The following is a 27,492-nucleotide window of genomic DNA, read 5'->3' as shown; positions in this document are numbered from 1 at the left end:
TTCATCTTGTGTCAACTTGATAGAAGATAGAGCCATCTGAGAAAAGGGAATCTCAATTGAGAAAATGTCCCCATTAGATTGTCCTGTAGTCTAAAGTCTTTGGAGACATTTTCTTAGTCGATGATTGACGTAGAAGGGCCCAGCCCACCGTGCGTGGTGCTACCTCTGGGCTTGTGGTCCTAGAGTGAGCCAATAGGCAGCATTCCTTCATGTCTCCTGAGTTCATGTCCTGCTTCAGGACATGATGGATTCTGGAAGTTGTAAGATGAAGTAAACTCTTTCCTCAGTTGCTTTTGGACATGATCTTTATCATGGCAATACAAGCCAAACTGAGACAGAAGGGAGATTCTTTACCTCCAACCCACACACAAATAACCACACAAAGAAAGGGTAAGTTACAAATGCTTCCTTTATTACATAAAGCCAGCACTGCTACTAAGTTCAACTGACTGTGCACCTCTACAGTGTTCAGTGTCATGCCTGTGATGGTAACCATCATTTCCAAGTGTTGTTGGGCAGTCCCCTGTGTCATCCATGGTACTGCTTCTGTCTCACACACAGCTGGTAAACTGCTCTAGGCATTTGCACCCTACCAGGCCCCAGAGGAAACATAATCAACACTCTTTCCAGTCTACTGTACCAGACACAGCAGTTTTGAAGAAGAGATTACAGATCGAAAGCACCTTGGCTTATCAGTACACTGCCTTGTCATTTTTCATTAATAAAGTAGATTACAATGAAGCCCTAATTTGCAATGTAATTAGTTGTTACAAGACACGGAGCATTCTCCTGAGGATCACCATGATTTCTAAGACAGAAAGTTGCTCTACGCCATCTCCCAGCCCAGCGAGCCTCTTGCGGCAGGTACAGGGCACTGACTGCACTCCAGCACGGTGCTCTGGCGCTTTGCAAGATGAGCGTGAACTTTAAGCAGACGCGAGTCTGAAACAGTCTCATGACACATCTGATAGAATTAAGACTGCCTGGCTTAGTCTTATTGCTGTTAGTATAGATTAGGTGTTGTACACAGTATAAAGAAAATTATATCTCATTATTCTGTTTAAGTCAAGGAAAAATAGAGAATTTGGGTCAAAATGATACACAGATTACAATCACTTTTCTAAACAAAAGAAACAAAGTAACTGCTGAGGTTAGCAAAGATTAGTAGTTCCCCTCACATTGCCTTGTACTGTTTTGTGAACTGTGTTATTAAAAATCCTGAGCTTAACAAAATCTTTACAAGTCACTTCATGAAAATAGGCATTTGGCCAATAAGAATTTAATTCCACACCAATGAAACTTTAGAGGCTAGATTTATGTAGGGTAGTATTTGCAGACACTATAAAATTTTTAGTTTACTCTAAAAGATGACAAGACAAATTCCCCTCAGTGAGATCCTGGCCTAATATATTTGCTTTACTTATATAGTGAAAGGATAGTGTTAAATATGGAAGCTTTCAATTCGTGGCACTGACTGATAATCTACACAGGGGATCCTTCGAACGCTACAATTAAGGAGCCACCTAGCTTTTCAGCAATACTAGTCCGATTGAGGTCTTCTGGCCCATTTGCTTGATACTCGTGCTTTATACCTAGAGAGAAAACAGATTCTGTTTAGGATGGTGCAGCAGCTTACTCGTTTCTCTAAGGTACCAAACTGATTTAAAGACCCTTGTCCTACAGAATACTATCCCACTGCGAAAAGAAATAACGCAGAAGCACATGCATCAAAATACTGACCCCCTCTGCAAACGTAATGCTGACTGCAAGCAGCCAGAAACATAGTGCACATTCTGTTATGAGTCCATTTAAGTCTAAACCAGCCCTAGCTAATGAATGCAGTCAGAAGCTAGATACCAGTTACTACTGGGGTTCAGGAACAGGGAGAGGAATGGTACAAAGGAAAGAAGGCACTGGGGAAGGTTTTGTGGAACTAATAACTAGATAAAAACAATCATAATATTCAGTCTGCAAACACATTTTACTAAGGATGTTATACTTCAATAAAAAGACAGGCTTAGGATTGGGGATTTAGCTTGCTAGGCAAGCGCAAGGCCCTGGGTTTGGTCCCCAGCTCTTGGGGGGGGGGGGGGGGAAAGACAGGCCTAGTAATTATTTTTCCTATTTTCTAAAACAAATAAAAATACAGGGCTAGAGACATAGCTCAGTGGTTAAGAGTGCTTCTTGATCATGCAGGACCAGAGATCAGTCCCTAGCACTCACAGTGTGGCTTCCAACCAACCAACCACCCGTGATGATGGTGCCATGGACCAGGTGCCCTCTTCTGGACCCTGAGAGCACTCACATATGAATGAATCCACACACTGATGTTCACATATGCACATATAAAGTAGAGGGGCGTGATGGGGGACACCTTTAATCCCAACTCTTGAAAGAGACAGGTGGATGGCCTGTCTGGTCTATAGAGAATTCAAGGACAGCCAGGACTATACAGAAAAATCTAGCCCCCAAAAAACCTAAATAAATAAATAAATAAATAAACGCTTAAAAAAAAAAGCAAGCATGAACTTAAAACACTGTGTTACAGAAAACATAGTTCTGTGGTTGCATTCACACCACACATAAGGCTGTGGCACTGATGGGCCGTAGGACAATTCCATCAACACTACAGAGCTAGCTCACCCAGGGCTCACGCACAGCAGGTTCTCCGCACAGAACTGTTTTAAACAGTTGCACAGCTGGTCTACCAAACTCTTCTCAAAAATGTCAGTTTTTATACAACTTTTGGACTAATTTGAAAAAGCCACTGATGATTCCACAAAAAAGGTGACAGTGACTATCATTTAATATCCCTAAATCAAATCTTATGTAGCAATTCCCCTTAAGTCTTGGGTTTCATCAAACTGTTGAGCTGAGAAGTCACTGAGCTGTGAAGCATCAGTTGATATTTGGGAGCTCACTCTAGGGCCTCCCAAACCAACCCAGAAGTACAAAGAACCCACTGAAGAGAGCAGCTGCAGGACTTGGGGAAGGATGCGGGAGTTCTGGTTACTTAACTCATTACAACAAGCTGGGGCGAACCGGTTCTTCTCCAGGAACACAAAAGCCAGTCACAGAAAACACACAAAACCAACACTGGGTAAACTGTGTAAGCTCTGCTCCCTCAGCTATTTGGAGATCACAGGGGAAGGGAGGTGGCAGGACACGCAGATCAAGCCTCCTGCCCCAGAGCTGAGAGAACTGAGGCCCATGAGGTTAAAGTTCTGGCCTTGGTCACACAGCAGTTAGCAAGCTCAGCCCTTGTGCAAGCCTGAGTTCATACACCATGCTCTTTCTACCATACCAATGTCTTCCAACTGGAGTCTGGCCAGAGCCACTTCATCCGGACCCCAGCAACCCAGCGGCAAGTCAACACTTGCCAGCTCAGGTGAGTGTACTGTCCTTTGGACCCAGGGGACTCAATTACCTAAAATCACACCATTCAACAGTGAAGGCTAGAGACAAGAGAATGTTTCCTGCCACGAACATTTCCTTTCTGCAGCTTTGCCAATGTCTATATCAAAAACAATGAATAACAAGCCAACTGATCCCCACCTGTCATGTGAAAAACTAGTTTAAAACCAGCTGTACAGTGTGTACAGCCAATAGGAAACAGACAGGGTCAGGAATACAGGCCAGAGCACATTGTGACCAGTCCGAGACAGATGATGCTCAGAGGGCATTTCCCCCTTTGTTACCCTTTGTTTCTAAAGCTCTACGAAGATAATAAGGTGGGTTTTAGAAACATCCCAGTCCCCATCCCGGGACCCACCACACCCATAAAAACTTCAGAGGCAAATCTAGCTCCTACCTGGAAATTTCTTCTTGATGGCGTCCTTCGAGCTTGCATAGATCATTTTACTTTTCAGAGGTGCTTGTTCTGGTGCCCTAGATAGAAGGATGCCAGAGTGAAAAAGACTACTATAAAGTACAACCTACATCATATTAAACAATCTCCAGTGAGATGAGACAGACGGCAGAATCTAAGAGTTTTCGATTTCTCACCTCTGAAGGTTAATGTCATCAATGGTCACATACAAAAGTCAAAGAAAAGGAATTTTAAAAAGGCAAGTAAAGAAAGCATCCCCAACTTAAAAGCTCATTTAGCCAGCATACCTGTCACATAACTGTAAATTCCTCAAAGACAGGGAGGGACTTCACTAATTTTAATCATAGGGCTGTTTTCCCCCAGGTTCTAACACTATAACTGGTGTATAGGAGAAATAAAGTTTAATGAATACGATCTTTAAGGCTTATCAATAATTACCTTTTAAATTTTTGTTTTTATTTATGTCTATGTGCATGGCTACTTGTCTATATGTGTACTCTCTGTGTACAGGCGTCCACAGAGGCCGAAGAGGACATCAAACTCCCTGAAACAGGTACAGGCAGTTGTGGGCTGCCTGAGGTTGGTGCTGGGAAACCAACCATAACCCTCTGCAAGAGCACAATGCTCTCCACAACGGTAAGCTGTGTGTTCCTACACGTCTGACCTCTTGCTTGCAGCCCTCACATCCTCACGGTTTACAGAGAATAGTAGAACCTTGGTGGAACAGCGTGAGGGTGGCCTCCCCTCAAATCTCAATGCAGTAGATCTGCAGTCTCCACTTTTTATGCCCTGGCTGGCCTGGAAGATCAGAGAGATCTCCCTACCTCTCCCTACCAAGTTGTAGAATGAAAGACTTTTGTCTAAGGCTTAATGTCAAATATTTCAACACTAAAATAATCAGAAAAGGACACATAATCACCTTAAAATGCAAACTAGAAAGCACTGTTCAGCTGAATCTTTTACAACAGTGAAAATGCTGTTTCTGTCAGTCATATGTGGCTACACACTGGAAATAGATATTCGTTCAAATCAACAATGAATTTTAGCTAGGCACGGCAGACCATGCCTGGACTTCTAGCACTAGGAAGGGCTACTGTTGGGTTCCAGGCCAACATGGGCTAGACAGGGAAACTCTGCTCCAGTGTATAGAGGTTAATTTTTAACTAATTGAAATTTAAATTAAAAATGAAATATCCCTATGCAGGTATCGGGAACCTAACTAGACACTACAGACACAGCGGAACCTCGGCAAAGGAGTACGGATGGCATCAACTTCCTCAAAAGAAACAGATGACAAGTATGTAAATGAGGAACGTGTATCCAGCAGAGCAATCAGCATGATATGCTGAAGAGGGCTCTGCTTTACCAGTAGGAACATTTAGTAGAAACAGGGAATTTGATTTAGAAACAATGACTTCTAAGAATCCACAAGATAAACTACCTAAAGTGGTGTTCCTCCAAGTACAGTGTAGCTAAACTCAGTACAGCTCAGACTTGGTGAAGCCTGTAAACATTTTGACGGTGTATATGAGTAGCTTTGATACAAACATGTTTGGGGGATCTGGGGATACAGTGCTAGAGTCCTTGCCTAATGCATGCATGGTGTCCCGGGCTCAACCCCAATACTACCAATACCATTCTGATCCCCAAACTGGTTCTCCAAGAGTGGGCAGTAGAAGCCTGGCTCTCAGTTTTACAGAGGCTTCACAGTGCTCACCACAAGAAGAACATGAGCTCTTCTTTTCTGGACTCCTTGGTTTCAAAGCTGGCATCATACAAAGCGTAGCGACAATCTTTTTCAGGAAGCATTCCCACAAAATGCTTGAAAGGATCAGTTATGGTAACGCCGACATCTCCAACCAAGATCTCTTTGCCTTCTTCAACGACTATGCACTTTTTGTCTGCACTGAGACAAAAAATGACAGCCTTCTTTCTTTTCTTGATTTCTTCAGGTGTGGAGCATTTCCGAACTTTCATGTCGTAGAAAATACGACATACTTCATCTGCAACTTGAACTCCTGAGGCCTACAATAAGAAATGTGCAAAAGGGTTTACAACTCTTATAATTTCAAATAGAAAACACTACCTTTTGGCTACAGATTGGTATATACTTAAAATCTCAGAGGAGTGTGAGCGTTACTGATTTCCAACTTCCACATGCTGTATAAGCCATGTCCACCTTTAATTATGGGGAAACAGAACTACAATAGCCCTCCTGTCCTCAAATCTCTGAAGGCCTTCTTAAAACAGCCCTGGGTGTTGTCATTGCCCCTGACCCCAGTCTGTCTCTTTGGGACAAGGTCTCATGGAGACCAGGCTGGTGTCAATGGTTGTGAGCCAAAAATGACATCATAGTTTAAGCGTCTGGTCTTCCTCCCCCCTCCTTCCAAGTGCTGAGATTACAGGTGTCTGTCAGACACTGCGTCTGCTTAATTCTGTGGTGGAGAATGAATCCAAGGCGTCATGCATACTGGACAAGTACTCTACTGACCGAGCTACACCCTGGACCTGAATTACGTTTTTCTCACAGGTTTCTTAGAGTCTTAACCGAGATCACCTTCCTAGTCTGAGTATTAATAATATCTTGAAAACTTTTTACCTGAAGCAAAACAGAAGGTTTCAGTTTCTCAGCTGGAAAAATTCCAGTCCTATAATCTCAATTATCAATATCTCCTCCCTCATATATATCTCCCCCACTCACCCACTCACTCAAAAATAAAAAAAGCATTATGTAAATACTTCAAAGATCAGATCAATACTCAGTAATATTAATTGCTTATTTTTAAATTTAATTCACCATGCAGAGGGAAAAGCAAGTATACAAACCATAAGGACTTGAGTTTGAAGCCAAACAGCCATAGCAAAAGCTGGGCATGGTACTGTTCTTATAATCCCAAACATGGGAAGACAGCACCCGGAAAACCTATCTCCTGGGGCTGTGACCTGACAGCCAAAGCTAATCCACAGCCCTAAGTGACAGACCTTGTCTCAAAAACAAGATGGACAGTTTCTGAGAAATATCACCTAAGGTTGACTTCTGGCTTCCACCCCTCTACTCACCCCCACCCCCGTTACACACACAGACATATTTCTTCTATAAATTATTTACAAATCACTTATAAAATATTTAAATTATAAATTGAGATTAGGATAAAAATTTTACTATTAATAATGAAGGCAACAGTTTAATTTGGGATTATACTAACCAGAAAAATAATCCTTTGTCATGTAATTACTTATTATTCTGGATCAGGGATTTAAACAGATTCTTGATGCCAAAAGATCTTAAAGCAGTTTATAATCTTTCTGTCTTCTACTGTCCAACTGCATGTACTATAAACACTAACTGCAACATACATCATTCTGTATTAGCTTTTCTAAAGCAAAGATTACGAGCTTATTAACAAATAATGTAAAAGTACCAATACTTAAAATTAATACCAAGTTATATAAGAGTCAGGAGTGCATAAAAAATGAAGAAAACCCTAAGAATGAGATTTGCAAATCATTAAAAAATTTTCATTCAGGATTTATTAAGAATCCTTTCAACTCAGTAATAACAACAAAAGAGAATCAGAAGAAGAGGCAAGCAGATCTCTGTGAGTTCAAGAGCAGCCTGATCTACAGACTGAGTACCAGGACAGCCATGGCTATGCAAAGAAACCCTGCCTTGAAAACCTGAGGGGTTTGCTGACCAGCCAATCTAGCAAAACACATACACGCACGCACACGCACAGTATCCACTAACAAATGTTAGTGAGTGTGGACAAGCTATAATCTCACATTGCAGCAGCAAAATTGCAAAGGTCAACCACTTGAGTTAAACATGGAGTTATCAGATCACCTAAGAATTACAGTTCTTACATACAAAAATAAAAATATTCCCATATAAACAACCATACACAAATGTTCACAGAACCATTATTCACACAAATACAAAATGGAAACCACCCCAAAGTCCATTCTGTGAAGAGATTTTAAATGCACTACAGCTACACAATAAAGAAAAAAAAAAAAGAGGAACTGACATACTACAATATAAACGAATCTCAGAATACATCAGATTCAGAAAAAAAACAAAACAAAACAAAAAGCCCCAGAGGCAAATCTATAAGTAGACTAGTGGTTTCCAGGGCTCAGGGAACTGGAAAGGGACTGACTTCTAGGTGGCAGTTTTCTTTTGGGGGTGATGGAAATAAGTGCTCTGCAGAAAGCTGCTCCTTAAGCATGCACTCAGGAGCTGGCTGTGGTAGTGCTGGCCTATATCCAAGCAAGCAGTTTGATGTCTAAGGCAGGAGGATCACCAGTTCAAGGCCAGCCTGGGTAACACTAGTGATTCTCAATGGCAAAAAAAAAAAAAAAAAAAAAAAAAAAAAAAACAAGAGAAAAAGATGCCTGCAAGAATGTGGGGAACTGGGATATGGTGGGAGTCTAGCATTTGTTTCTAAGGTAATTTGGCATTCAACCATCGACTGTTAAGAGTGCTACGTACATACCCTCTAATCCTGGCTACCTATTCCACATCTTTTCACAATCTTCTCAAATATAGCTGACTAAATCCACCTTTTTCTTATAGATGCAATTGCTATAAACATCACATTTTAATACAGTGGCAGTTAGAAAATTAACAGTAGATAGAAAACAAACACCATATAATATTACTATACTCATATTATTACATGTGGATGCTTATTGCATTCTTAAAAATCAAATTTAAACTTTTTACTGCTTTAATAGTATTTTCTGATCTTTGCAATTAATGGGGGAAAATGCTCAAATATTATCAAGGAAGAACTAGAAACACTTTAATTCCTCTCTAGTCCATAATAATGCTGATATCTAAGTATTTTTTTTTAACCAACAACCAAGTCTTTCTTTTAAAAATACTTTATTTAAAATTTATCATTTGGGGCTGGAGAGATGCCTCAGTGGTTAAGAGAGCACTCTGTCTGCTCTTCCAGAGGTCCCGAGTCCAATCTCCAACAACTACATAGTGGCTCACAACCATCTGTAATGGGTTCTGATGCCCTCTTCTGGCACGCAGGTGTATACACACACACACACACACACACACACACACACACACACACACACACACATATATGATAAATAAATCTTTAAAAATAAATAAAATTTATCATTTCTATGGTGTGTTTGAATCAATCTACCTACCCCTCAAACTCCTCCACTAGCCTCCCACTAATTTTACTTTCTGACTTCTTGTACTCTCTTTTTTTAAAAGAGGCCACTGAGTCCATTTAGTGCTTGCCCAATCCTTAGAAGGCAACACTGGAAAGCTTTGTATTCACTTAGTCAACTAAAACCTGAATTTATGTAAAGTGTTCAAGACTCTCAAACAGACCTTGAAACTGACTTAAGTAATCAATCATGACCTGTAACTAAAAACAAAGTAAAGCACAATTCTGCAGATGTGTGTGGCTGGCTCTAAACTGAGCAGAGTGGACCTGTTCTATGAGACATGCTGCCTGTGCTGGTTTCTGGTGAGAGGTTATTTCTAAACACCCGTGCTTCAGGAAATGGCCCCTGAAGACCATGAGGGAGAAGATTTTGACATCCAGATGAACAAACCATCAACTGCCATAGTGAGGTTGGTAACCAAACCCAAAGACAGAAATGGTGACACAGAAATGTCAGTATGGCATCAAGTCAGAGAGGCCCAGGCATCAGGGTGGCAACTGACCTACAAAAGGAGCAGGAGGTGGAAGATTACTCACTCCCCTAAACTTCCACTGCAGTGTTTTAGAGGCTGACTCCAGTATGGTTCTTCAGGACCGGACAATAATTCTGTATTTCGCCTGTGGAAAATACTAAGAAACCCAGCAGGCAGAATATATGTTAGATTCAGTTAAATGTATTTTTGAATTGCTATACCCAGGCTCAGTATGTCAACATAGCCTTTAAAAAACAGTGATATGGGGGTTGGGGATTTAGCTCAGTGGTAGCAAGCGCAAGGCCCTGGGTTCGGTCCCCAGCTCCGAAAAAAAGAAAAACAGTGATATGGAAGAAATGAACAAATTAACTGTTGCCCAGACCCTTCATACTCATTTTTTATAGTCAAATGCAAACCCCTTGGGCAACCAGACTGAGACAGCCCAGGACAGCTCTCTGTCCCGTCTGAAGCCTGGACTCGCTGCCTCTGTTCCCCACTGCCTCTCCCGGCTGTTCCCCCAGCACCAGCACGCCTCCTCTCAACAAGCTGAGAACTCTTACACTGTTTATCTAATTCAGAGGGCTGAATTAGAAACCAAGTAAAAATTGTAAGTGAGGTGGAAAAGACAATTAAACAATTAATTTTTAATTGACTGATTTTCCTAATAACTGGGAGGTCAGATTTTATTTGACTTTAATGTGAATAGGATCTACTGCTAACATTTAGCCCTAAAACTTGATAAAATATGATTAATATTTTATTTTAGTTCACTGTTGTAACTGCAAGTTGTAATAAAGAGTCCTTTACAAACACCAGTGGTCTAACCTATGGACACCTTCACAGCTTAAACCAAACCGCACAAATGGTCACAGAAGAAGCTGACCGCATTAAAATAGAGCTTGCCTTGGCAGTCTACGTGAGAACTCACCCGGGTTACTCCAAGACACTAGGGTGAGGAGTCTCTGGCACAGGCCTGAACACGGAATCATGCTGTGCTTCTCTAACTTTTAAAAAAGGCCCTCCCGTCCCAGCCTGAGCCTCTTACCTCAGTAATGCCAGGCAGGGCCTCTCTGGTATCTTCAAGGAAAGGTGTGAGCCTCTCAGCCTCACCTCACAGTACTCAATTTAAGACTGAGAAGTTAAGGGGCTGGGGATTTAGCTCAGTGGTAGAGCGCTTGCCTAGGAAGCGCAAGGCCCTGGGTTCGGTCCCCAGCTCCGAAAAAAAGAACCAAGACTGAGAAGTTAAGTTTAACTGCTCACAGTCAAGAAGTATACTGTATTAAATTAAGTTAAATCATGTTCCATTTCAAAGTCAAAGTCTGCACAGCTCACACAATCCAGACCAGACCACTGGAATCCTCTGAACCACAGGATACTAAGTTGCTGCAGAGCTGGACGGATTTGAGAGCAAAAATGGACTCCGCTACCACATGAGCTTTGGCCACCTTAAAAAGCGACAGTGTTCACAGCTGAAATCCTCCGAGATCCATACCAAAACCACTGGAGAAGCCACACCCTACCCTGCATCACCACAACAGCTGACGATGATCTTGTCTCTTAAGACACTTGTCTTAAGTCTCTTCTGGTGGAGTATTTATTATAAAACTTACCAACTGAGAGATTACATCAAGATTCACAAGCACAGGGTCTTTGAACAGTCTCCAGTCAGTCACACACAGAATTATGCCACAGATATAGGAACACTGGACACAATCTTATGATTGGCAGAGTGACCAGAAAAAACAAATCTCCCAATTCTACCATAAGGGTGAGTGGCAATTCTTGAAACGTAAACACTGAATTGTGAGGATTTAATTTTTATCAACCATTAAAGCAGTCCAATCCTAAACATGATCATCAGTCACTAACAGTGGCCATCCTACACCAGAACATAGAAAGGGTTCATGTTGCACTGCCACAATCAAGACCCTCACTTTGGCTTCATTCTTAAAGCCCATATACTTTAATCCTAACTTAAAAACAATCAAACATACAACAACGACAAAACAACAAAAACAACAGAAACCAGAATAAAAACCATTTAGCTACCTAAAGAAAGTACTCATTTCTAAGACCCAGTTTCTCTAAGAGTCCCATATCTGAAAACTGGGACTACTGCACTGCAGACATACAATGGCAACAACAACAAACTGACAGAAAACACTCAGTGGTTCCTTTTCTACTGGCTCGTCGAAGGAACTGGGGGCTTCATATTTATACCATGCCTTGCACAGGACCAACAGAAACAGGAAATAACAGCTGATGCCTCCTAGCAGTACAGACAATGCAACTTCAACTACAGTGCTTCAGAGCTCTACTAGTAGGAGACAAATAGAAAAGACCACAATCCAATCAGGACCAGAACAGGAATTTGGAAATTCAATGGGAAAAGTGGGGAAAATTAGTGTGATCCCTTTAGAACACACACATATCACCTCCCTGTCCCTTGACTTTGGAATTCCAGAGTTCATCCTCTAGAGGGTATTGAGATCATTCCAGCCTTGTCACACTGAAGAGAGTAAGTGTACACACAGAAGGAAGAAAAGGCACACTCTAGGCTGTGGCACGGTAAGGTGTGACCCTAAATCAGGACATCCCTACTCCACCAGTTTTGGGGAAATGTGTACACAGCAGCTATGCCAGCATTTGTTTGCTACTTTCAAACCACCACGGCCATCACTGTGAGCAAGAATACTGGAAATACGTTTGATTTTAAGAAATTTAACAAGCACATAAAATTGACTCAGTATTAAAGTAGTTTTGGGCAAACAGTTTTCTTATTTAACCTCTTACTGCTTTTTTGTGAATTTCATATTAACACCCCAATTCCACTCATCTCCCCATCCCTTCGTATGCACCCTCCACCCCTGCAAGCTTCCCCTCACCCACATCACTGCACAACAGACAAGGGCCTACCCTCCCAGTGCTACCAACAGGTGAGGGGCAGGGCCAGTTCTACAGCTCTCAAGATGACAGGTGGCAAAACATTTATTAAATGTATTACACAATTCCCACTCTTGGGAAAGAGGACACCGTTTTTGTTATGGCTCATGTCACTTTAAACTTGCTATTATACTATGTAAAAAATTAATAATATATCTAAGGGCAAAGATTTCACATTTAATACTAAATCTATTTATAATTGACTATTACTGAGGGCATGGAAGCAATCTTGAGGGACACAAACTGTGTGTGTGAGAGAGAGAGAGACTGATTTATTATATAGCAGAGAGAGAGAGAGAGAGAGAGAGAGAGAGAGAGAGATTGATTATATAGCCCAGGCTAGCATCAAATTAATAACTACCTTTCTTCAGCATCAAAAGTGTTAAAATTACAGGTTGAACCACCAACCCTGCCATTGTTTTGTTCTGAAAGATTCAAAGCAATAAAAAGTCAAAGTTTCGTGCAAAATGGCTCAACTTATCTAAGCAAAGCCTTTTAAAAAAGACATTTTAGTTAATCCCTTACAGAAGAAGCACCGACTATTGGCGAAGTAGTGAAGTAAGAACTAGAAAATTTTATGGAGGTCATGAAAAGCAACTTTGGCCCAGATCACTGACAAATCTGCAATTGAGAGAATAAGTTCTTTAAAAATACCTTGAGGAAAAAAAGAGAACTGGTTACACTTGTCTCCTAAGCAGAACTGAAAATGCTTCACTTTACATCTTTCTCTGCAGAAGAGCAGTATCAACAATATCCTGCGACATCCCCCAGGTTAGCCAGGGCTGCTCATGCTGCACTGCTAGCTCAAAACGATGGGTGGGACCACACACACCAAGCACTGGAATGCAATGCCTAGTAACACCGTTTGGTAAATGCACACTAATCATTATTATTACTATCTAGAAGATCCATTTAGAGCTTCTTCAACTCTTCAGGAAACCAGGTTGCCAGTTCTCAATAAAGCCTTGAGTTATTGGACAAGTTAAAACTTGTATCTGAAACAGGAATTCATTTATTTATAGATAAAGCAAGATGAGTTTATAAAGTACACTGCAAGGGGCAAAGGGCAGGGCAGGGCAGTAACGAGAACAGCTCAAACAGAGAATCCTTTGTTTCCGGTTCACTAGAACTGTGGACTTAAAAAAAAGAAAAAGAAAAAAAACTTAACATCTGGTAAGTACCACCCATCTCTTTCTTCTCATGAATATTTAGTGGTGTCATTAACAGATAAACAGACATTGAAAGTGTGATATGTATACAATGGGATTTTATCTTGCCATGAAAAATGAAATTATAAAATTTGCAAGAAAAGGACAGATCTAGAAACTATTGTATTAGGTGAGGTACCCTGACCTCGGGAAAACAATATTGCCTGTTCTCATTCATATGTGAATCTTAGCACTTTAATGTTCATATATATTTGTGAAATTAGAAGTGAGATAATAAAAGGGAGAAAAAGTGTTGAGAAGGGGTAAGGCATCGAACACATGTGAATTGAAAGCAGAAAGGAGGTTACTGATAGTGGACAGGTACAAAAACTGGAGACATAATGGAAGGAAAAGAGCAAGGAAAATAAAACTTGTTTGAAAGTGCCATAATGAAACCTAATACTTGGCATGCTAAACAAACAAACAAATAAATAATAATGAAACCTAATACTTGGCTAAACAAACAAACAAACAAACAAACAAATAAATATTAGGTGGTTAATAGCAAAGGGACCACCAAGACTGCCCAAGAGGTAAAGGAGTTTGCTACCAAGTCTGACTGACCACCTGAGTTCAAGTCATGGAATGCATGGTGGGAGGAGAGAACTAATGCCTGCAAGCTGTTCTCTGTCCTCCATGTGTCCCATAGCAGGTAAACACAGGCATACATGCATACACACACCAAAGAAGGAAGGAAGGAAGGAAGGAAGGAAGGAAGGAAGGAAGGAAGGAAGGAAGGAAGGAAGGAAAAGAAAATGTAATAGCACAGAACTGAAAAGATATCTTAATATTCACTGCTCTAGCAGACAACACAAGTTCAGTTCCCAGGACCTACATAGGGTGGTTCATAACCGCCTAGTCCCCAGTTTCAGGGAACGAATCTCCTCACCCTCTTCCAACCTCCATGAATGTGTGTGTGTGTGTGCGTGTGTGTGTGTATGTATGTGTGTGTGTGCGCGTGTGCACGCATGCAAACCCCTCTTTTAAAAAATAGCAAAGAAATGTTCAATAAAAAAGATGGGTGAAAGTTAGTATTTTAAATATATTTAATATAAATATACACACATAGTTTTAATGAACGTTTCACACCTGAGCCGATGATGCTCCCTCCAAGAGCCAAACACTACCTAACAAAACCCCCAGAAAATGAAAAGCCCTCTTTTGAGTTGCTGGCCAAGGCTGTCCAAAAGTCTCCCAAAACATACGGCCTATTGCTGTTGTCCTTGGCTGTCCCTCAGAGGTGGAAAGTAAGTAAGTCGCCAATTGCTGAAGATACCATGCATTTCAGAAAGAGGGTCCACCCCTGAGCTGGAAGTGACTAGAAGGCACCATTAAAAGTTTCAAAAGAGGGTTGGGGATTCAGCTCAGTGGTAGAGCGCTTGCCTAGGAAGCACAAGGCCCTGGGTTCCGTCCCCAGCTCCGAAAAAAAAAAGAACCAAAAAAAAAAAAAAAAAAAAAAAAAACACCTTTCAAAAGAGGGAGGCAACCAACAGACCCACCCAGCTATAACACCTATGAACCACAGCAATAAACAAAACGGCAGGATAACCCTAAGAGTACAGTAGTGGCATAGTCGATAGTAACCACCAGCTCTCTAATAGGACCTAACACCCACTGAACAAGAAAGAAACCACACCTACTACTGGAAACCCAGCTAATTCAGTGCTGGTGAATCATGGATCTTGAAGGAGAAACTATAACTGCTACTTTATTAAACCAGCACAATCCCTAAGTACAATTTGTCCCTTCAGTCATCAGCTCTAATCTAACTCTGCATCTGCTTCTCTACGTCCTGATGAAGTCTATAATTATTTCTATTATTGTAGTATTATCTATTCAATACTGTCCTATCTGTCGGTGGATCCCCGCTCTTGACTTCCCCCTAAAAGAGTAAGAGCTCTTAGTGGGTATTTTTTTAATTGTTACTTTGGTTTTTATTTATCCCTGCTAGGATCAGACCCAAGACCTGTGCATGCTAAGCAGGTATTCTATCACATGCCTACATCCCCATACCGTTAGTGTCTCTATCACTGTATTCTACCCTACGTATCTTTATCAATCCTCCATCCCCAGCTAGAACTGTGACGCTGCCAACCAGATGTTTAATCAATAAAAGTTTTATAGTATTTTTGTCTTTATACTTGTAAATATGTATTTTTATTTTTAAAAAACTGCCTGCCTAGGAAGCGCAAGGCCCTGGGTTCAGTCCCCAGCTCCGAAAAAAAGAACAAAAAAAAAAAAAAAAACTGCCTAATATGTGAGCATATTTCACATAAATTTCAAGATAAATGCTACATAAGAGATATGAATGTATACACTAATCAACATTCAAGAGAACGACTGAAAAATCAATATTCTACAAAACACATTTAAAAGTTTGTGTGGGGCTGGAGAGATGGCTCAGCTGTTAAGAACACCCTACTACTCTTCCAGAGGTCCTGAGTTCAATTCCCAGCAACCACATGGTGGCTCACAACCATCTGTAAAGAGATCTGATGCCCTCTTCTGGTGTATCTGAAGACAGCTACAGTGTACTTATATATAATAAATGAATAAATCTTAAAAAAAAAAAAAGTTTGTGTGATCTAAGTTGTTGCTACAGGCCCATCTGATCCTGCTGAAAACACTTAAAGACATTACTTAAACAAAGGTGTCTGCTAGTTTTACCAAGTAGAGAGAATGTTTCATGGATTTGCTAATATTTGAAGGACAAAAATGATTCCCTGTAAAGTCAGGGATAAGGTAAGAACAGGCATTTTGCCATTTCTACCCAGAATGTGAAGTCTTATCCAGAGCAACATGGCAAGAGAAAGAACTAAAGGATAACCAGACAGGAGAAGAGGCAAGCATATTCTGTTTGCAAGCAACATGATTCTCTATATAAAGTCTATCAGACTGATAAAACTGATAATTGAATTCAGTAAGTTTCAAGATACAAGAATCAATATACAAAGGCAGTAGCATTTTCATGTAGCAACAGTGAACTAGTAGAAGGAAAAAAAATCAAAAAAGCAATCCCCGCTGCCAAAACAAAAAAACAAGAACAGCAGCAGCAACAAAAAACCCTTACAAGGGACTGAGGGATGTAGCTCAGAGATACCTAAGGGATACAATGTATCCTTTTCCAGATCCTTAGCTCTTACCATAAAAAGCAAAAACAAAACAAAAACCCCTTATAGGCCTACATCTAGCCAAGGGAGTGAATTGTTACACACAATACTAATTACAAAGCTTGATGAAGAACAATGAGACTACACACAACATGGAAAGACGTCCCAGAAAGCTTCTGGGTTCAAAGAGTTACTAAAATGTCCATACTATAAAAGCAAATTAAAGTCAATGCAATCTCTATCCAAATAGCAACGATTTTCTTCACACAATAGAAGAAGGAAGACGGGAATGATGTCACATGCCTGCTATCCCAACGCTTGGGAACTGGAGGCAAGAGGATCAGAAATTCAAATATAGCCTTGGCTACACAGTGAGTGTAAAACCATCCTAGACTATACAAGGAAGGGAAGGGAAAGAAAAAAATCCTAAAATTCATATGGAACCACAGAAACCTGGGTAGCTAAAGTAGTTTAGCAAAAAGAAAAGACCAAAAATGTCATAATAACTCATATCTCAAAACATACTACATAGAGAAAATAAAATAGCATGGTGCTAGCATAAAAGCACACACATGCAGACTAACAGGAGAGAGAGCCTGGAAAGAACTCCAATCTCTGCTGAAGGAATCACTGGCAGAAGCACCAAAAGCCTACATTAGTAGAGCAAGGACAGTCTTTAGGAATGGTGCTTGGAAACTCATACACAGAACAATAAACTAGACTCCTAGCTCTCATCACATAAAAATCAAGTCAAGGGCTGCAGAGATGGCTCAGTGGTTAAGGGTTAACTTCCAAAGAGCCTGAGTTCATTGCCCAGCAACCACATGGTGGCTCAGAACCATCTATAATGAGACCTGATGCCCTCTTCTGGCCTGCAGGGATACATGCAAGCAGACTGCTGTATACAGTTTAAAAAAAAAAAAAAAATCAAGCAAAGTGGATCAAAGCCCTAAATTTAAGCCCCTAAGCCATGAAACTATGCAATGACATGAGAGTGACCAAAAGGAGAGTGAATAGACAATGGCTTTGGATATGATTCTTAGAGCACAGGCAACAAAATATAAAAATATAAAAATGAGGTTTTAATCAAACCACTTAGTTTCTGTACAACAAAAGATACAGGAGAGAATAGACAACCTGTAGAATAGGAAAAAAGATTAGTAAACCAACAAGGGATGAGTACGACTACCCAGAAGAAACAAGAGACCCGACAGAAAAATAACAGCAATTTGATTTGAAGGGGGAGGGGAGGTTGAACAGATCTTTCTCAAAGGATAAATGACCAATTATATTAAAAAATGGTATTAGAAGGGAAACACAAAGCAAACCATAACCAAGTACTGTCTGTCACATTTCTGTTAGGGAAGGCCACCATCAAGAATCTAAATCTATTCATGCTGGCAAAGACACGGAAAAAGGTGAACTGCCACATATCATTGGTGGTAATGTTAACTTGTGCAGCATTATGGAAAGTAACATGGAGTTTCCTCAGAACACTAAAAATACAACTTCCATAATCTAGCTATTCCACTAGTTAAATACGCAAAGGAAATCAAATCAGCCTAAAAAAGAGATGTCTGGTAAACTGCCATGTTTATCACAACACCATTCAAAAAACAGTATGAAATCAATCAAGGTCTTCACTGTATCTGACATCACTACTCCACTCCACCTTTTCCAGGTCTGCCTGGAATTCACAACTTCCCCCTTAGCCTCCCAAATGAGAGAAATACGGATGTGTACATCACCCGACATCACTTCTTCTAAATTGGATCATTAGGGACTCTGCTCCTGGGTTCGTCTATTCTGAACTTGTTGGACGAAGAGTTGGCAAGCACTCTCTCCTGTTGTTCAGGCTATCAACTCACCCTGTTGTTTCTGCTGTCTAGAACACTCAGGTTTATTCTGAGTTGGTAATTTTACAAGTCAGACTCTAGTTTGAAGGAATGATGTGGAGCACAGCAGTTTGAGCACAAGATGACATTTCTTTAATTAAGAAACTTAGATAAACCAGTGCTGTCATGGGGACCACTGACTGAAACAGGAGGAAAATAGCTGAGGCAGGAGTACGTATTTTAAGGACTGAGAAACTGAAGGCATTGTCCATGTGTGCATAGTTCAACGGCAGGCACAGGGGGATCAGTGGGAGGAAGCAGGTCAGACAGCGGCCCTTTCTCTTTCATCTCTGCTTCAGGCAGCCTCGGGGCAGGACAGATCCCCAACCCCCACTGTACATTTCCATCATGATGCTTTTGTCCTGCCAAGGCCTAAAGCCATGGAGCCAGGCAATCATGGACACACACCATCAGCCAGAGTAAAACTTTCTTCCTTTAAACTACTAACTCTGCTATTTTTCACAGCAACAAAAGCTGACATACTAATTTTTCTCCTTTGTCTGCAGAATTTTAGCCAGACAAGCCTTTCTGTCCAGGCACAGACCAAATTCATTCTCTTCTCAAGGTTCTTTGATGAGTTCTCCTGCCTGAAATTCTCTATACACAGCTGGATCCCTCAACAAGGATTAGCTTGCCTGGGCCCAACTAGGCAGAAATCCTTTTTTCCCCCCTAAATTAAGTCATTTTGGCTTTTTCTATGAAGCTGAGGAACAAAACAGCAACTAACCCAAGGCCACCCAGAAAGGGGCAAAGCCAGATTCCAAAAAGATGCTTACTAAGCACTTGGCAGTTTGGCTCAAGAGAGGTGGTAGGTAACAGATTTGTTCTAAGGATGGCATGAGACAAGGTAACACAATGTCTGACACATAGTTAACACTTGTAAGTTACCTTGTTCTTTCATAAGTTAGGCCTTTAAGCTCTTTTCTGTGGTTCAAGATGTCCAATAAGTAACTATCATCCAATCTCATTTCACAAAGAGTCATTCAGACTCTTACAGCAATACTGCCTCACCTATCTCTAAGGATTTTCATGAAAAGATTCCAATTGAATTGTAATGTGAATACAAAGGTTTCAAAGGTGAAACTCAATTGTTTCAGCATTTAAACCTCAATTTCCATGGCATTTTTAAAAAGTGAGAATAGAATTATAAAAATTAAATTATTAAATCTCTGTAGGAACTTGTCTGTCAAAATTAGGAAAATCCTCTTAATCACTTATTCATTATAATTCAGTAATATCTCTGTGAGCTACTATAAAAAGAGGACTGTATTATTGATTTGAACAGCCCCATCTTAAAAGAATGGTATAGTCCAGATAAGTATTTTAAAAGAAACTAATTGTCTGGAGAGATGGGTCATCAATTAAGTTCTTACTTACTGTAAGCTCTTTGATTGAACCCACATGGTGGCTTTTAACTGTCACAAGGATCCAACATTCTCTTTTAGTCTTTGGATGCTTCTCCATGCATGTGGTACACATAAACTCCCACAGGCACGGGTATATATACATACACACATAAATAATAAACAGAAACTGACACTCTTCAACATGTATAGACATGCATATAAAAATAAAAGGATTCAAACTAACTTCCCACCACAAACTGCATAAACCAATTCATAATGTATATGGCTTGTCCAAAAAGACCAACACTAACCAACCATATACACTTTAGTGGTTCATTTAAATGTGGCTAAGGAATTGTATTTTTTAAGTTTTATGCTAGGATAACAATACCAAAGCCTGAGATGTGCTTTAGTGTAAAGTATGTACAGAATTTCCAATAATTAAGATGTAAAACTTACTAATTTATTTTTCTATCTGTCAAATACTAATACAGTGTTTTAGATCGGCTAGGGATGATTAAGTAGAGTGACTGCAGGTATACACAAGGTTCTGGGCTGGCATCTAGTACCACAAATAAGTAATTATAGTGGTTTAAAATTTCACCTTTGTTGTTTGCCTTTTTTTAAAGAGCAATAAGAAAAAATTTAAATATGTATACATTTCTGTAACAAAACTTCACAACTTGAGAATTCCTGAAAGCTCAATCACTTTAAGATCTGCCCAAATGAAAATGTTCAATCTTGTCAGCTCTATAACCATTTGAGAATACAAGAATTTGTATTTTATTAAAATTAAATGCTAATTACATCAATAAGCCAATAGACGAACAATCATAGAAAATTCCTTTCATTTTCTGAGATAAGGTTAAAAGAGGCACAGCCTATAACATAATATACAAATGTTAAAGAGTAGTCTTCCTTCAGTGAGATCCAAAAGTCAAACAAGGTCACCAGTGTCTGTGCTGTGCTAGGAATGAAATCTCTCTGGCACTCTTTTACAGTCTGTCTCTCTGTAGTGGCAGAGGGCTAGCCTTTTACACACCTTCAACTAGACACTAAATTCTTTTTATTTTTAATATTATTAAAATGTAATTCTTAAATTTTAACGTAACACAGAAAATTAAGTAATCAAGTTAGCAACATATAAGCATGTCTAGTGGCAATGTCAGCCACTCAAAGATTAGTTTGGTATTAAGAGTTACGAATCACTCGCGATTAGAAGCTGAACTCAATGGGGTCTGATGCAGCTATACTAGGCTGAATAAAGCTGATATAGTTTTCTAACTATATACCTTTCACAGCAAAATGTTAAGGCCAGAAAAAAAAAAAAAAAAAAAAACAAGAGGTACTAGCTCAGAAGGGTAATTCTAAGGAAAAGTTGTCACTGTAATGGTCCAACAAAGCAAGAGCATAAGGAAACAATCCTAGTGTGGGATACAAACCTTTCAATATGCTTTCACGAACAATCTAAAGGGGAAGAGGCATTTTCGTAATCTCGTGTTTTATGTTCTCTGGTTTGCACATAACCGTACACAAGGAGAACAGGCTGAGTCACTCAGAACAGACCAGGGCCTGGGGTTCTTTGGAACTGGGGTTATAGGGTGGTTGTGTGCTGCTCAGTGAGGGTACTGGGAACTGAACCTGGGTCCTATGCAGGCATAGCAAGTGCCCTTCATTACTGACCCATCTGTCGTTCGTTTTTAACATTCTGGCTAAATGAACTTCCCAGGATAAAGAGACATGTATAGAATGGAGGAGACTAATCTCTGTAGCCCCTGCAGCTAAGAGGAACTATGCTGACCAGAAGCCTGAAAATGGCAGGTGAAATAAAAGACAGCATTTGTCTTTGGTGATTTAGCAGCTTAAGATGCCTGGGAAGACACAATCATGTTCATATTGAAATTTTTGTTAGTACTAGATTGCATAGCTCTAAAGCCAGCTCAAGTTCACAGGTACATCATATGTATAAAAGCTGTTTACCATATATATAAAAGCTGCCTATCTGATGTGTAGCATGGTAGTTACCTTGCTTACCTATCATTATGTGAGCCTTTCAGGTTCTATGCCCGGCCTCAATTAAAAGAGAAAGTGATACACATACACATACACATACACACACACACACACACACACACACACACACACACACACACAATCAATCAAACAGAAACCATTTTTACACATCAGATAGGCAAGGGACTTAAGGCTCATATTAGGTAAAAAGAAATATAGAGACTGTGACAGTTATTTCCACCAGCTGGGGATCAAGTGTTCGAACACATGAACTTATGAGGGGCAATCGCTTACTCAAGCCACTGAAAGGTTATAGATGAAACATGACGTCAAACATACCAGCAGGAAGAGAATACATATGCATAAGCATGCTCTCCACTCAAGAGTCTGTGTATTTATACCAAGAGACACACAAACAGGGACAAGATGAATAATATACATGTAACGTTAAATGGAAAACAAGTATGGTAAAAAGTTTAAATAGATAAACCAACTGGAGAAATGTTAAAATATCCAGTAATAGAAGAATGAATAAAGTTGTACAGTTTTATAGTAGAATATTCAGTAGTTCAATCCAACACCCTGGGCTGCTTAAAATGGCTCAGAGTAAAGACATTTATTTGCCCACAAGCCTGAGGGCCTGAGTTTATTGCCCAGAACCCACATGGTAGAAGGAAAGAACCAAGTCCACCAAGTTGTTCTGACTTCCACAAGCAGATCTCTGCAAGCATGTGTAAGTAACACAATGAAGCAAGTAATATACGCTGGGTGGTGGGCAGAGGCAGGTGGATCTCAGAGTTGGAGGCCAGTCTGGTCTACAGAGTGAGTCCTAGGACTTCCAGGGCTATGCAGAGACACACTGTCTCCAACTCCCCTCCCCCACCCCAAAGTTAAGTAAATATAATAAAAAGCAACACCTCCTCAAAAGCACACAAAATTTTTAAAAAGCTGGAAAGAGCTAGGCAAGTACAGCACACACACACACACACACACACACACACACACAATGTATAATTTAGCACATTAGTGTAGCATGAATTAAGAATGCATGTACAATTAACGCATGAAAAGTAAGGGGGCTTAAGAGCCAGCCCAGTCAGTAGTTGGGAGCAGTTACTGCTCTTTGCAGAGAACCTGTGGTCAATCTCACATGGCAACTCATAACCATCTGTAACTTCGGTTCTAAGGGATCTGATCCACGTTTCTGACTTCCATGGGCACCGCACACACATGGCATACAGACATACATGTAGGTAAAACATCCACACACATAAAGAAAATTTTTAAAAATGCATAAAAGCACCAAAGAATGAAATCTATCAACTATGATGACTATGGTGAACTCGACCTGATCCCTCTGGAAAGCGCTGGTGGATGAGAAATCCAAAGGCCATTCTGTGTTGTGGGAAAGAGGTCACTGGAGAGGATAGGCCTTTTAATCCCAGCACTTGGAAGGAAGAAGCAGGCATATATCTATAGGTCTGAGGCTAGACCATCTCAAATACTGAAAAACAGAAAGAAAGACCAGGGAGAGAAGGCCCCTGTACTTTTTCTCACAGTGAGAGGCCTGTTCATATCCTTCCTCAGGACTCCCTCAGTTACCTGCCTGGGTTCTTTTTCTTAGAGAAGTTTCTCCATCATGAACCTTCTTTGATTTTGCAACATCCTGAATGAAATCGTTTCCTTTAATGAGCCAATACTGTAAGATTTTTGACACTAGGGTGGGACCCTCTAGACTAGATAGGAAGATGTACACTCTGATTTAGTGATAAAAAACATCCTCAACTGTCATTTTTCTTTTGATAAGAGGGATCATTATCCTGTGCGCTTTACTACTTAAAAATACTTCAAAATTGGTAATTTTAAAGATTGATGTACAAGAAGGAAAAGTGCTTTGTAAGCAGTAACCGATCCTTTCAAGCAGAGGTTCTCAACCTTCCTAATGCTTCCTTTAACACAGTTCCTCATGTTATGATGATCCACAACGATAACATTATTTTTGTTGCTACTTCAAAGCTGTAATTTTGTTACTGTTATGAATTGCAATGTAACTATCTGATATGCAACACCCCCACCCCCACCCCGTGAAAGGGTTATACGACCCAAAAGCAGTCTCAAGAACTGCTGCCTTACAATCCACTCTTTCATGTTAAATGGGCACACAAACGGTGTGCTGGCCCATGCCTTTAATCCCAGCATTTGGGAGGCACAGGCAGAGGCAGGCAGGTCTGCGTTTGAGGCCTGAGCATGGTCTCTGGCCAGGGCTACAGAGAAACCCTGTCTCAAAAACAAAAGTATGTCCAACCTATTTAGCTGAATTGTTAAAAGTATTTTTCCTAATCACCGAGTAGCAGGCCACTTAGTTCAGCTTGTTGGAGCGGAGTCCCATCTACGTTAAGTAAATGGTTAGATTATGGCATATTCCTTAATTCTATTTCAAGGCAAAACTGAACTCCACTTTCCAGAGAGTCATAAAACTATGTTGCAAATGCATTCCTTGGCTAAAGAAAAGACTAGTCAAATCTACATGTGATGTGTCAAGCTGTATCCAATAGAACTGAGCAAATAAACCTAGGAATTTTATAGTGGGCTGGTAATCTTGCACATATGAGGAAGCTGACACACCCAGTACACACACACAGAAACTTTATTTGCCATCTGCAAACAGAAGATACATTTCCCTGCTGTGGGAAGGGGCTTTTTATAGAGACATTTACGGTGATATTTTATAGTGAGACATTTGAAAACAGGACATCTCATTTTTCTAATTTCAATTTCCTTTATTCCTACTGCTTCTAGAAGACATAATGAGTATCAGGAAGTAATTCTAATTTAAAACAAACCCATACGTAGTTAAACATTAATCTTCCCACTACCACCCCAAAAAGAGGAAGGGGGGTTAACTAAACATATTAGCTGCCATCTATAATCCCAGCACGACGGACCCTAAGAGAGTAGAATACTAGGCCACTGTGGGCCTATACCAAGTCTCCAACGCAAAATATAAAAATACAAAACCAGTGTAGTTCTTGACACCTGTAACCCTAGCACCTGGATTGCTTCAAGTTCAAGTCCAGCCTGGGCTTCTCAGTGAGTTCTGAATTATGGAGTGAGATCCTGCCTCAGAAAAGGAAACCATGCAGTTCACCAATAAATCTAACTGCCCCCCCCCCACCGCCCATTCTCTAATAGCTGGGCTGAATCGAGATGCTTTGTGCTTATACAACCAAACATAGTAAAGTGTGTTCTAAATTCTTAAAACATATCTAGAGCAGGAGAACTGGCTCGTCAGGTGAAAGCGCTTGCCAGGCAAGTCTGACAACCTAAGTTCAATTCCCAAAGCCCACAGTGAAAGGAAAACTGGATGGGCAAAGTACCAGTACTTGGATGTAAGAATGAACCCACCTTTAGTTTTTACTTTTGTCTCCCCCAAGTACCAGGAAATACAACACTTTTTAAATTTTATTTGAATGTACACTGAACAAAGTTAAGCTTTAAAACCAAGCTTTTACACACTTAAAATGTTTGACCCTATTTTAAACATAATGTTCGAATTCTCAACTAAAAGAAAAGATGTTACATCAGCAGACCGGAGAGTAGACACCAGTCCACTTCACAGCACTTCATTACACTGAGTACTCAAGTTTATCAGAACTCAAAACATTTAGATTTAGTCTTTACTATAAATCAGCATATACATACATTTAAAATCTTACAGAGGTTCAAAAGACTTCAGTTTGAAGTCCTGAAAGTTTGAAATATCTGTAGCTCACAGCATTAAACTCAAACAAGACTTAATATCAAGAAAACTACCCATTTAATCTAATGAGCCAACCTGTATCTGCAAGCCAGTTGCTATATCCTAAGGAAAAACCAAAGTTGTTATTCAGTGAAAACACTCTGTAGACAGATAAGTGGGTACCAACTGCTTCCTAGCGCACAGATGTAGCAACAGGATAGTATTTCTAGCAGTGTGGCAAGGCCTTGCCAGCAAATCATTGACCAAAAATGGTAACAGTGTGCAGACTACAGTGACAAAATGTTCCACCTGATCGCCCAGTTAAGATACTGTTTTACAACCGATTTGAGTAACAGTTTAGAGGTGGAGAAGTTTGTAAATTAAGCAAAATCTCTACCATCTCAACACAACGAATGTTACTCTTTTGAAAGAGCTGGCAGGAGTAATTAAACGGGCTTCCTGAAAGTTTTTAAATTTGTATCAGGAAAGCAACATCATGTCCACGCCTCGCACCCAAAGTTGTGGTAAAGCCATGTTCTCAGGTGAAGGCAAATTTCTAACTATGGATGAACGGGCCCGACAGGGAAGGGTTAAAAGAGCCACTGCCAAGCTTGACAAGCCCAACGAGAGTGCCACAGAAGCTGATTGCCTGATACGACAAACAAAGCCACGGCAAGGCCACCCGGTTCCTAATCACGCTCGCTAGCAATCACCCCGCCCTCTAGAGTGTTCAATAAAATCCTTCTTTTCCTTCTCAGTAAAAAGGGCTGGAAAGGTTCATGGGTCACCGAGCTGGCCTTGGGGAAAACCGCGCCCACACGGACGGTCTCAGGTTCGGCGGCCCACCCCGGGGATCTACCGACTTCGGGTTCGAAAGCAGCGAGGCCCGGCCGAAGAGGATCCCGGGCGGCGGCCTGGAGCGGTGGGCATGTTACCGGCTCGGGAGCTGCCTTGGAACCCTGGGACGCGGTCCCTTCCTTGAAGCACGCCCAAGCTGCAAGTAACTCACCATGTTCGCGGATCGGGAGGAGAGCTAGGAACCTGGCGGAAAGTCTGTGCACCTTCTTCCTCGCGGTAGCAAAAGCAGGAGAGGAAGCGCAGGGCGGACGCGGCAGCTCGAGCTTATTAAGGGCGGGCACGAGTTCCAACCAGACTGCGGCTGCGCGCGCCGTGCTCCGCCCGCCGTTGCTACGCAACAGGCCGGCCTCCCCGGACAGGCCCCACCCAGGAGGCCCTGCAGTCTCCAGACAGCAGGAAACCTCGCTCCAGTTAGAGGGAGTGCATGGCTTCCCCGCCCTGTGGAGCGCCGGGCAGCTTCTCCGTGAAGGGCGGGCACAGGACGCTCCAGGGAATCTGGCCCTGCCCTTGAGGCGGGACCACGCGATGCCCCGCCTACCGCTCGGCCTTTGCCCATACTTGGAAGTCGCCACCTGGCCAGGTGTGCGCGCCGCCGGGGGCGGAGCCCCAGTGCGGGGAGGGCGGGGCGAGCGCCGGTGGGCGGGTGCTCTGCTTGGAGAGCAGAACTCTCTAAACGGCTCTCAGGGACCGCGACCAGCATTTTTTTACCTACTTTGGTGCTATTCCCACCACCCTGTCCTGATTGGTCAGCGTGGCACTTCGGGCCCTCGCGTGAGAGGGAAAAATCTGCACATTTTTCCTCCTTCCTGAGGCGACCGTGGCTGTTCAAAGTGCTGTGTGAGTCAGCGCTTATCCCAGGATTGGAAAACAGGAGTGATTT

The 27,492-nt window shown here is 41.2% G+C and overlaps 1 protein-coding gene across 1 annotated transcript; it reads right to left on the bottom strand.

Annotated features, from left to right (window-relative positions):
- Positions 1 to 409: 409 nt before the first annotated feature.
- Dstn (destrin, actin depolymerizing factor) lies at positions 410 to 26,887 on the bottom strand. The gene is made up of 4 exons (NM_001033666.1): positions 26,764 to 26,887; positions 5,547 to 5,854; positions 3,812 to 3,888; positions 410 to 1,592 (listed from the first exon to the last, which is right to left on the bottom strand). The coding sequence occupies exons 1-4, from the start codon at positions 26,764 to 26,766 to the stop codon at positions 1,483 to 1,485; spliced, it is 498 nt and encodes a 165-aa protein (NP_001028838.1). The 5' UTR covers positions 26,767 to 26,887; the 3' UTR covers positions 410 to 1,482.
- Positions 26,888 to 27,492: the final 605 nt, after the last annotated feature.

The sequence above is a fragment of the Rattus norvegicus genome, chromosome 3, assembly GCF_021556685.1.
Source record: "Rattus norvegicus strain SHRSP/BbbUtx chromosome 3, alternate assembly SHRSP_T2T, whole genome shotgun sequence".
Taxonomy (NCBI): domain Eukaryota; kingdom Metazoa; phylum Chordata; class Mammalia; order Rodentia; family Muridae; genus Rattus; species Rattus norvegicus.
This window is presented reverse-complemented; position numbering and strand designations above follow the sequence as displayed.